General features: G+C 39.6%; 1 protein-coding gene across 1 annotated transcript; it reads left to right on the forward strand.

Moving 5' to 3' along the window:
- Window positions 1–1,413: 1,413 nt before the first annotated feature.
- On the forward strand, window positions 1,414–12,692 carry LOC114518078 (sporulation-specific protein 15-like). The gene is made up of 3 exons (XM_028537990.1): window positions 1,414–1,664; window positions 5,778–8,668; window positions 8,786–12,692. The coding sequence occupies exons 2-3, from the start codon at window positions 5,792–5,794 to the stop codon at window positions 12,332–12,334; spliced, it is 6,426 nt and encodes a 2,141-aa protein (XP_028393791.1). The 5' UTR covers window positions 1,414–1,664; window positions 5,778–5,791; the 3' UTR covers window positions 12,335–12,692.
- The last annotated feature ends 217 nt before the right edge of the window (window positions 12,693–12,909 follow it).

Below are 12,909 nucleotides of genomic sequence, written 5' to 3' on the forward strand. Positions count from 1 at the left end.
AAAAACGTTCTTTCCGCACAAAGAAGTTCTCTTCCCAAGAAAAATGTTCTTTTTCCCACGAAAAAGTTCTTACTCACACGAGAAAAGTTCTAATTAATTTTTCTCACGCTTGCAACATTTTTTGCTACATCCTTTGCAACAATTATCTTTGCAACAATTTAGAATTTTCTTTAAACATTTTGGAACGTTTTAAAGTGTTCGATTGTTACTTTGCCTGTTCTAAAGAATATAGAACGTTACGGGCGCAATTCCCGACTGATTTTTTATTCTTAGGCTTGCGCGACTTTAATTTCCGCTCTTTTTCCTGCATAAACACTCCGAGCATCCGCAGATTGTGAAATTGAATTAGAAAAATGACGTATTCTTGTTTATATAGTAAAAATAATCAGTATAAAAAAGCCACATAGGAGGAATAAACGTGGTTCGCTTTGAGAGCTAGTGACTTGAATTATTCATTCATCGTCTTCCTGCTTGTACACAGGCCAATTACTTTAACCCAGGCCATTATTTCCGTGCATAGCCTACGCATGCTCAGGATGAAGCAGGTGGCAGGCAAAGAGCGTCCTGTTTACATAACAAGTTTCAGCCTTGCATTCAACGCCAAAGCACTCGGCCTGAGAATGGCCGCTTTAAATGCCAGTCACTAAATTCACCAAGGTTTATATGCGGCAATTATGTCAGTTGAAGATCTTAGGTGTAAATAAAAGAGAATAGCTTTTGGTGCTATTTGGATAATCCTCCGGTTTCCTGCTAAGTTTTAAAGTATTAGCGAGAGTATTGTTGTTAAACAAACATAATTTATATGGCTTATGCTTACCAATACTCTTACCGTCATTGCATTTGATACTCGCGGGTCGTGCAGGCTAAATCTGCCCGCAAGCACAGACTTTCACAAGACCTCAGCTCATCCAAAAAGATAATGACCTATGATTACTTGTTAAAAAACGGCCTAATAGTTTGAACCAACTGTGAATTACCAACATTACTTCTTTTATAAACAAGTATGTTTAAGGGTAAAGTTGTTAGATAGACCCGATAATATTTCAACAAAGTTCAACATTTTAAATCAGGAGTTTGCAGGTTGGAAAAGTCCAAAAATATCCCGTGATGACAAATCATATCTAATTATACATGAAAGATAAAGCACGAGGCGTATGAAAAACCAATTCCCGATTTTAAAAAATTTGCAAAAGTTCACCTGCCTCCATACGCATTTTATCATTATCCGTCCCTTTTTTTTCTTTTAGGCTTGTTGAGATTAGTTTCCTCTTAACAGAAACACGTAAATGCTTGGGTAAAGCTAAGCTAAACTTGAGATGAATAAATAATGAGATGGCTTACGGCTAATGCGCTCGAAAGTTTGTCCAGAGTATACAAACATGAAAGCATGTTTCCCTGGCTGTAATAACAAACTTCAAAACGCGCGGTTAACCGATGTACTGTCGAAACAATTTCGAACATAAACAACATCCAGACGTGTGGGCTACTAACCACATCGAAATCCGGTGAAATTTTTTACCGATTCTTGCGTTTAAGAAGATTTCAAGACACGCGACGGTTTTAATGCTTTGAAATTTGCATACGTGTAACGTGAGTTATTGTACGGAAAATATTTGCCGACAAAAAGATGGCATAGTCTAAAAGGGACTTCTTAATATTTCGAGGTAAGTTTTCTCAGTAGTTAAGTATTAAATTCCTTGTGTAAATTTGAATAGTTTGTCGAGGATTGAGGAAGGGGAAATTTGAGAAGGATTGAGTAGAATTCAAATGCTGGAAATGCATATAAATAGTGTCAAACTGTTTTATATAATATACACAACAGTACATATCAATGCTAGCAATGAATACATAATTTGTGGTAGTTAGGCATAGTTAGTCACTACGACATCGAAGAATACTGACGATTTTGGCAACGATTATCACCAGCCAATAACTGATCGACCATATTCCTAAAGGCGCCGCTTATGAGAATTATTTGGAAATATTATACGATGTTTGAAGATGCACAAATGTACACATTAAAAAGTTCGTTGTTTAAGTGACATTCGATTGAAAAAAGTTGGATACTTTGCTGTGAATAATTATGATCTACACTCCTTTATCATTCATACACCTACGGCAATCTATCTTCCGAAGTCTATATATGGCAAGGCAGAACTTTTCCTATCTCTGTCGACTACGCATGATTCAATGTTTCCAAACAAGATAAGCTCGGGTTGAAGAAACAACGCCAGAGTGTTCGTGGGAATTAGCCAGCGAGATAAAGAGAAGTTTCTCATGCAACTCTTTTATGCACGTGTCTTATTCAGATGAAAACGAGCGCTGAACGAAAATAATGAACCGATGCAGAGCGCACCTTTTACCAAAAGAATAACTGAAAACTCTCGCTAAACGTTAACCTCATTCTAAGTTTCAGCCTGAACGATGAGGAGGGTAAATACTATTCCATGACTGATGACCTATGAAAGTTGAGAGTAAAAAGCTGATTATTACACCTCTGATGGGCGGCATTCTTGTTCGCCTCTGGTCTGTAAGCCCACAGGATTATCCTTTTAGAAGCAGGCAAAATGAGTTTTTACTTCATTGACAAAAGGCTATGAAGTTAGCCGCCAAAGTGCACTCAAATTTTTTGTCTAGACTTGATTGAAGTCCTTATCTTGAGGAAGTTTCCATTTTGGTGTGCTCTCACGCTTCTTGTATTACGGGTCAAATTCGACTTAATCCCCTGGAAGATTCGCAGGCTCGAGAAACGAAACCGACAGTTGAACTTGGAATCTGTCTTGAAGACATTATATAGTACTACCTAATTTGTTGGGCTTTCGTGTCCAAGTTGGAGGTCAATTCACACTTGTAGGTGATTATTTTAAGCGGGTGAAGGTCATTCGTCCACTGCTCTTTCAGTTCGATAACAGGCACAAACGGGTTTCACATATTTGAACTAACGCTACAGGATATTCCCAGACGGCATCACAATCTTTTGTTTAGCCCGCAGAATGTGGGGATGCGTCACCCGCGAGCAGGTAAATATATGAATACACGACTAGTACACAGGGTTTCCAAAGAATTGGGATCTGGATAATGCCACCAGTACGAACCAGTTAGATACAAAAACTATTTTAATATACATAGCGCATAATATTATGGCCATGCAGATAATATGCTTGAATCATTAATTCTATAGATGACGCCATATATTTCAAATAAACATTGCTTTTAAGATGTCAGATAACGTTAGGAACTTATGAAGTCAACTAAAATATCATATATTTAAATATATCTATATCTATATAGCTTGTAAGTAAAAGTTTTTATCCTATGCGGAACTAAAAAAAGAAAAGCCGATAACGTATTCTCGGCCACCTGCAGATAAATTTCGTTGTGTACGATAAATAAACTTTCTTTAAGCAAATTTAAGCAGAGGAAATCTTCTCCAATCTTTCGATTTTCCTCAATATTTCTCGAAGCAGCTAAAGACAACCTCACCATCCGCACTCGGCCAACTATAAAAGTGACAAAACAGAAGGAAAAACCACAAGATCTAGCGCCACCTGCATCTTCAAATAGTAGCGCAAATCAACGTCTCTCTACATACGTCTGTCGTCAAAATCTCTCTACATATTCAACAAAAGACTTGCTCTTAACTTTCTTCAGAGCATCTAGAAGCAATTAAAAGACGTCTCGGCGTACACATCCGAAAGAATGACTAAATGAGACATCTTTAATATTAGCATGACAGGAATGGAAAAAAAACAAAAAACCACAAGATTTAACTACCTGCTATCAAATTAACCATTCTTGCTAATAACTCAATCAAACCTAGCTACCTCTGCAACTTTACCTTCGGGCGAAATAGTTCGGCAAATCATCCACGGGACGTAATGATCTCGTAAACAGAAGAGGAATTCTTGGCTAGAAAACCACAAATCTTTTTCTAATACTTATAAGCCGCTCTCTTTTACAAAACAGAGAACACAGGAGTGAACAGGTTTTCGAGGCAACGAATCGTCAACTTAATTTCCATTGAAGAACAATCCTTTTTCAAACGCCAAGCTAACGATCGTCTCGCTATGGGAAAACCGAAGCAACCAGATCCTGAACCAGAGCTCCGTAAAGGACTTCTTTACGAAATGCTTTTCTTCATGTTTTTACAAGGAATGGATATTGGATCCGCATTTAACATCTGGATTGAGGGAAGAAAGGCCTACGACGAATATGGAAAAATTATAAACTTCAAGAATACTACAAACACAAGCAAACCATATACTCCCAAAGCAGTGAGCTACTGTACGACAACGGAATGGGATATGGAGAAATTAAGAGAGCTTTACGACCTGTTCAACTCGGTGCTCATGATCTATCTTGTATTCCTCGCATTAGCAGGGCTAATCTTTTTTCTACACTTCTGCATGTGGCTAATCGCGATAATTCTTTCTTTGACAAAAATCGACTTTATGACGGAACACATGCCTCAGCTTGTGAAAGGAAAAGCAATCTTTGCTATAACCGAAAGCTTCTTCCAGGACATTCCAATAACATGCATAGCTATCGAATTGTACCTCTTACGGCGAGGCAGAGACGGGTTGATATGCTATTTGTGCACTCATATACCAACTTGCACAAAAACCGACCATCTGAACGAACTGCTAAGCGATTCCTCGGGTAAACTAAGCTTCCTGCTATTTGCCGTAGCGCTAACAACCACATGGAAAGGCTTAACCTTCATGTTTCGTTTTACACGCACAGGCGTGCTCGATATTTTCATCATCCGTGCTCTGGTCTCTTTATTTGCGGCCGGTATTTACAACATCGTAATATTAACTCCCGCAATGGTGCTGCTGAAATACCGGTATTACACGTTACCCGGTGTTCAGAAGGGATTTTTCTCCGATATCATTGATCGGGTTATGATCATCGGCGCACTAATGTGGGTTATCGTATTGATGGGCGGCTGTTGTTGTCCTCTGATGAGTATGATAAAGTTGGATTAGTTATGAGCATTCCAGGGACAAATACAAAGAAAACCATAACACACGCGCGGTATACACGAAGCGCCCACGAAAACGAGATACCTCCACAATGAAGTGATATGTTCACGAACACTCGGGAACAATTTCGGTCAAGATCTCTACCCTAAAAACAGAGGCGGATTCAGGGTTAACCCTAGATCCGCCTATGCCTAAAAACCATCATTTGCATGCCGTTTTATTATGTAGTAGAAACTGGTGTAGTTTGGTGTAGTTTGTCACCTCAAATAAATAACAATTGTTGACTTTAAATAAATGTATATTGTATAATGCACAAAAGAATGTAATCTGTACTGTAGTGATCTGTACTAAGGCGTTAGACAGATAAACGGTGTGGATAAAAAGAAAATATGTTGAAATTAATATTATATTTAAATAACAAATAGACAAACTGGCTGCGGTGTTCATTTAATTTTTAGCTAAAGTAAAGCCACTTTTCGCCAGGAACTTTAGCCCTGAAAACGTACAGTGAATCACTTTGTTGCTTCTCCGTTACATAAGAAATGATTTCCAATTAGTTGCGATGCAGCAGACTATTATTTCAGTTAACTACAACCTCCAAATCCGTATACAGCTCTAGCTAGACATAACCCATGCTTGAATAAATACTAAATAAATGTCATCGAACATTGCTAGGGAAGACATCATCATTACCATTGTTACCACGAGTTCATAACTTCCAATCAATGTCACCATCATACATTCTAGTAACACCCCAAACCAAAATTACAATTGATGTGTTTCTGATTTTAGATAAGTTGTTAATAATGTCAAGGAACAGGGATCAACTGCCTGTAAGGAAAGTCACCATACAGCAAAAGGTGGTTCAACCTATGAACACTTCCGTAGCCACTACGAATAATGATTTCGACAGCTTCCGACGTTACCCGACCGTGGTATCGCATGACCCAAGCGGACGTGGCCATCGCGGGAAAAACTGGGCTAAGCCTACCAGGGGGGTGGTGGCGAATATTGTCAAAGATTTAGATCAGGCGGGTGGAAAGAGAAAGACAAATGATGATGATCCAAGTAAGACTGGCAGAAAGGATTATATTGAGAAAAATGATGAAAGAAGTGCGTCACTTTATGAGGAGAGGAAACAAGGAGGTGTGAATAAAACAGGAGCCAGGTTACCACCTGTGGTTCCACCAAAGCCAAAGAGACAAAAATCAGAAGCAAAATCCGACAGTTCCATGTTTAAAAGTTTGGAAATCCCAAGAGAGGCTGCAGTAGGCGAACAACAAACAAAACTTCAGAAAAACGCTAAATCAGGAGCCAAACTCGACTTACAGAGGAAGCCATCAGCAGAGGAAAGGCATGCTGTAACCTGGGAGAACACGTTCAAGGAGTTGAAGGAAAAGATTTCAGAAAGAATGGCGTCGAAAGCTGTGACGAGAAAGCCTCCAGATGGTGTGAACATGAAAAACAAACAGGACGGTGATACGAAGACGAAAAATACATCAGACACAGGAAAATTAAAAAACAAAAAGCCTGAAATTGCAGCAAAAACTGACGCAAGACAATCACCGAAAATGTTAAAAAAAAGTCGCGAGATTCCCTTTGAAAAACCGTCGGAAAATACAGGGAAAAGCGAGAGCAAAACACCTTATGGTGGGGTAAGGAATGAGGGGGAAGGAAGAACAGCACAAACCAAAGATATGGAAATAAACAATATTTCAGGAACAACGAACAAGGCTGCGGTAACAAAACTATCGGAGCAAAGGAAAACATCAGGTAGTCCTTCGTTTATTGAAGAGAGGCAGCTCTGGGAAAAAGCTGTTAGGGAACTTGAGCTAACGATAGCTGATAAAGATTTAGTAATTGACAATCTTAGTAAAGTCAACCGTAAGCTTAGCCAGGATATTGAGCACTATGTCGGGACACTTAAGGATCGCGACAGGATCGCTGGTCACACACAAATGATACCGCATGAGCAGTATCAGGTGATAACAGGTGATGAAGAGGGTTATGTCAAAACAAATGACAGATATGGCTGTCAAGGATCAATTGAGCAACGCGATAGGAGAGTAGAAGAACTTCAGGAACACATGAGGAAAAACAGGGAGGAGTATGAATGGATATTAGAAGAACGCGAGTCACAAATACTAGCGCTTGAACAGAAGTTAAATGAAATGCGTCAAACAGAGGAAAGAAAAGGTAGAAACTCACTAGACCTTAGCCAAGGCTCACAAAATGTGTTGAAAATATTAGAATTGAGAAAAGAAAAAGGTGAATTGGAGAAGAAAGTCAATCTGCTTGAAGAGCGCTTGAAATCCTACGAAGCTGCTTCGGAAAATGAAACAAGGGCAAGGGGTAAACAAACATTCCACGAAATTCCATCAATGCTCTACAAATTCCAAGATGGTATCGAGAGTAAATTACAGGAAAATGAGCTCGTCGTTAGCATGCTGGAGGAGAAACTAATGAGGTGTTTAGAAAACTGTAATAAGCTAAAAGAATTGGACAAAAATAAGACACAGCAAAGACGTATATTTGAAGAACAATTCTCGCAGGAACCTATTCAACAAGTACAGTCTATTCCCGAACTGGGAGATGCGGCTGTCCGAGATGTTTTCCTACGTGAATCGACTCCCGGAGAAAACAAAAACCTACGAGATAACACCCTTGATTATCTCACTCCGAAGGAACCGGATATTTGTACCACGGATAATTCAAGTTCGACCGAGATGACCAGCTTGGCTCAAAATCTGAAAACTTTGAAAGATGAATTGCAGAAGGAAAAAATGATAAATGAAAATTTGATGGAGCGGTTCCTTGAAGTTGAAGAACTAAATAATGACTATCTGAACTCTATCAAATCACTCGAGAGTAAAACGGAAGACGTCGACAGTCTCCAAGTTCGGAACGAAGAACTCCGAGCACAGAATGAGGGACTTCTTGGAAGACTTTCGGAAATCGCGGAGAAGTTCGACACGCATGGCGATGAGATTTCGGGAGAGAGATCGCGTCTAGTTCAAAGTTCCTTGGAATCAAAGGAAAGCAAAATTCAGGAACTGCAAGAAAAACTTGATGAAGATGAAGCCCTCATCGAAGAATTGCGGGAAAAGGTTGTTGAAGATGAAGAGCTGATCGAGGAAATCCGTGCGAACTGTCAACGGGAGGAAAAGTGGAACCGAGAAATGCAGCGGAGTTACGAGTGGGAACTAAATTCTAGCGCCAAAAAAGACGACCGCATTGAGGAATTCCAAGACTGCCTGTGGGCGCGGGAAAAGATAGTCCGAGAATTACAAGAGCAATTGGATTTCGAGGATAAGCGTTGTGAAGAATTACTTGAAAAATTAATCGTTTCTCAGAAAGAGGCTGAAGATTTCCAAGAGATTTGTAAAGATTTGCGAAAGAAACTCGAAGATTCTGAGAAGAGGATTAGGGAGTTTTGCGATCAGAATGACAAAGATGCGGTTACCATTAGCAACCTGACGTCAGAAAATAAGAACTTGCGATTGGATAATGATAATTTGAAGAAATCAAAGCGCAATTTGGAGGAAGATTTGGAGCGGGTGAATGGTTGTTTGGAGGCGGTAGAAGCTGATAAAGAGAACTTCTTGACCAGACAAGAAACCGAAGTGAAAAAATTATCGGATGATTTAGAAGACAAACAGTTTACGAGCAAAGGGAAAGACGAGGTAAGTGGGGGGGACTTTAATTCGCACACAAAGTAATTCGTGTAATGGGTGTATCTTCGCGGTGGAGGTAAGCTGTACTTCGATCCTCCATGACTTACGATACATTTTCATCAACAGGTGATTGAAAAGCTACAGGAGAATGTTCTGCTACTTTCGGCCGATGTCCAGAAGATGGAATTTCAGATGGAGGAGGGAAGACTGACATTAGAAGAGGAGATCAAGAAATCAAGAGACGAATTGAAGAAACGAGATAAACACTTAGCTGAAGCCTTGGAAAAATACAAGGAACTCCAAGAGGTATGCAAATGTTTGAGAGAAACGATTTCCGAGAAAGAAGGTGATGTTTTGGACCGTGAAGCAACTATAGCGCACCAGAGAGAAATCCTCGAAGGTTACGAGAAGGAAATTGAAAGACTTCGGAGAATTTGTGATGATAATCCAACACCCTTGAACGATAAACCTGAACTTGTCTACACAGAATCGGAAATGGAAGAAGTTAATGATTTCCTAGAACAAGAACGAGTTCTTTCTGAAATTCTAAGAAAACAAATCTCATTTCTAGAAAACGAAGTTAGTGAAATTAAGGAGAGTTTTGATAAATCGACCGCGGTAGTTGAAGAACGAACCAAGGCGCTTGAATCTGCCCGGAATGAAATTAAAGAACACGAAAGCAGGCAAGAGGAAACGAGTAAAGAGCTCGGCGACACGAATGAGAAGTTAACGAGCACGAACGAGGAACTATGCATTGCTAATACGGAATTAGCAAGGGTGAGAGAGGAGTTGATCTCAAGCCAGCAAAGTGTTGATGAATCTAACACCAAAGTAACTTTACTGCAGGTCGATTTGACCGCGTTGAATACGAAGTATCAACTGCTCGAGGCATTAGAAGAGAACAATGAAAACGAACTAGTGGCTGCAAAACAAAAATTGGAAAAACTATACAAGGAAATGGAAGAGTTGAAGCACGAGAATGAAAGAATGAGACAAAGAGAGGAATCTGTGGGAGACGTGAGAATGCAAGTAATCGATGTGAGCGACCAAAATGAAATTGAAAGAGAGCAAGTTGTTACTGATGACAATTCTCTTCATCAGGATGAATTGAGTTATCAAAGTTTGACAGAACGCTCTGAGGTGGACGGAGAAATCAATCCTACGATGGTAAACCAACTGCAGAGCGAACAAAATGTCCCAGAACTTGAAGTTGTTGTGAGTAACGAGGATTTACTGTTGAGCGAAGTATATCAAAATGAACGTGAAGGTCAGAGTGTGGAAAGAGCTGATCTAGACAACAGTGGACTGGATTTTGATAACAAACAACAGCTTATAAACGAACTGCAAAACGAAACACAAAGTTTGATATCAGAGTTAGACGAACTCAGGCAGGAAAGGAGGCAAATACTGGAGAAGAGAGACAAGTTAAAAATATCCGTGAAAGAACTTCAGGCTTTAAATGAAACGGTTAGTTGTGAAAACAAGGAACTAAAACATCAAGTTGAAACCTTGACAGACAAATGGTTAGAAAGTGAACAAAAATTACGTGAAGCACAAGCAACTAATGTGAACCTTCGTTATACTCTGGAAGAATATGTTTCCCAGTCACAAGCACAAATCCGACATTTGAAAAACCACGAACGAGAAGTTGCCACCTTAACAGAACATATTCACGACATGGATGTCCTGGTTCAGGGATTTAAAACCTCTTTACAAGAAGTGGTGGAACGGGAGAAAAAGAGCGTTGAAGATACAGTTGAAGGTGTTCAAAAGCTGGAAGGTGAAAGCGATTTGAAAGAAAATGGGACCCAAAGTGAGCCTCGAGAGACACCAGGTTTAAGAAACAACACATTGGCAACCGTTTTACCCGAAAAAATTGTCAAAAATAATAAAATCAAGGAACGTGAAAGTGATTCACAAAAAAGTGAGACCGCAAGTCTTGGTTGTGCATCAGCTGAAGGAAACACAAGCGATGCTGTTTCGGCTCAAACTTCTAACGACGATGACACAACCCCAACCTCCCAAACAGCACTTGAATTTTTGAAAAAGATTTACAGAAAAATTTTCGCTGTGAAGATTCCTGAGAACGTTATTCTTGTTCTGATATTCTTAATTCTCGTCTTTAGTCTCGGATGTACAAACATCCCTATCATTTCTAGAAAATATCTTTTCGTTTTCGCAAATACTTTCATAACATTGATCTTCTTTGCACTTTGGGTAAATGAACTTCATAAGAATAAGAAATACAAAGCCGTGGAAATGTTTTCGGGTCAAAAGGATCGTAACAAGTCTTCACAAGTTACTCTGCCGTGTGACAATTGTGGCGGCGGGGTTACGATACAATGTGATGAAATTTATCGTTACGCAAAGATCAGGTCCTCGTTTCAAGAACTTCACGAAAAGTTCCTAGAAGCCGTTGAGAATTCCAGCAAAGATACGATGCCGATTCAGGAATTGTACGAAAAATACGAGAAACTAAAAGAGTACGTCGAAGATATGAGGACAGAACGTTTACAAATGAACATGATGAATTCAGAGCCGGAAAATGATGAAATTTCTAGGAATGACAGTCCTTTATCACCCAAGTGGAACAAAGCGGCAACAATTCTAGGAAAATCTCTCGTAATCACTTTACTTTGTGAGGTGTTATACATTCGTGGACTATATTTCCTTCCTAATGCCGTAAATTTGTTTTCATACGTACTGAGCTTGATCGCTTTCTCGTATTTCTACGAAACAATTTGCGTGGAAACCACTAAACACGAGGAGCCATGCGCGACCACACGCGAGATGGAACTAGAACACGAGATTAATGAACTAAATCACATTATCGAGAAGGAGCACGAGCTCGTCACGACGCAACGCGAAGCAATGAAAGTCCTGGAGAAACGACTACGTAAAGAGTTTGAAAAGAGAATCAAGCAAAGGAACATTCTGCTGAAGAAACTGAAATATAAGGGGAAACTGGAGGATCTGAAGGAACTCTTGGATACCGATGAACACGATGAACGTAAGGGGATAACTGAGAGTTTGAACAACGGAGAGGGGAATAATAATAACCAAAGACTGGGCCCAGTCATCAACGGAAATAACAATCCATTAATGGACAAAGCCGGTAAGCAAGGAACACACGGGTTGACCGGGGTTAGTAAGGTACAACAAGGGTTTACCTCTATGGAGGCAGAAGAGAACACAATGAGACATCAAGAGATAAATTCAAAGGAGAATCATGTTACTAAAGAACTACAGGAGATCATTAGCAGCGCCGAAAAGGAATCTCTGGATTTAGGATTCGTATTTTCGCCGATGTTTTTCTTCCTGGGATTACCACTGACCGCAATATTGTTGTCATGTCGATACATCGCATTACCAGTGTTGATGATGGCGATACAAGCCTTCATAATCGTAAAAGAAACGAACTTCATCAAAGTCGAGGGCTTACCCAAGGTGTTGCAGAAGAATATCAACCCTATAGTACTGGACACAATCGTGGTACTTTATGCATGTATGCTAGCGATATTTTTGCAATGCACCCAAAGCATTGTGGTAATGATCACGTGTGCTCTCGTACAGCTAGGTGTTCATTGGTGGACGAGTTACAGACTAGCGAAACGGGACGACACGTTGCAAGAGATATCGACGAACTGTTTACCGATTGTGGAAAACAAATCTTGATGTAAATCCAAAATAAACTCGAGGCATACGTTACACCTCAATCCATCGCCCACGTACTTTGGATTTCTTCACGATTTTTCTTTCTTGAACATCAGTCATTTTAACGTTCTTAATACCCAGTGGCGTAGCTAGTAGCATCAATGATTAGGAGGGAGGTCGGGCATATTCATATATTCATGTTAACAGACTGCAGACTCAGAAGAACTTGCCAATGAGAACATGGATTCATGAATATGCCCCCTCCCAATTATCGATGCGGCAAGGCCATTGTTCATACTATTACAAATAGAAAGCTGTTTTTAGTAGAAGCAATTTTTTGGCCGAGAGAAATACTGTGTAGTTGTTTAATAAAATTCCCGTAGGGTTTTTTTACGACTCTGTTTATCGTTATAAAATCCGAATCGTGTGGGTTTGGGGTTAACTAGACAAAATATAATAAGATATTAGAACATAATATTCTTGTATCTTTGCATGGTGACAGTAAATAAGTAATTTAGCTTGTAGTAATTACAAGCTAAATTACCTGAATTGGAATATATTTGCATGTTCACACAGATGAATATAGAACCTGATTA

This window comes from Dendronephthya gigantea, unplaced genomic scaffold (assembly GCF_004324835.1).
Source record: "Dendronephthya gigantea isolate DGI-Jeju-01 unplaced genomic scaffold, DenGig_1.0 000010F, whole genome shotgun sequence".
Classification (NCBI taxonomy): Eukaryota; Metazoa; Cnidaria; class Anthozoa; order Malacalcyonacea; family Nephtheidae; genus Dendronephthya; species Dendronephthya gigantea.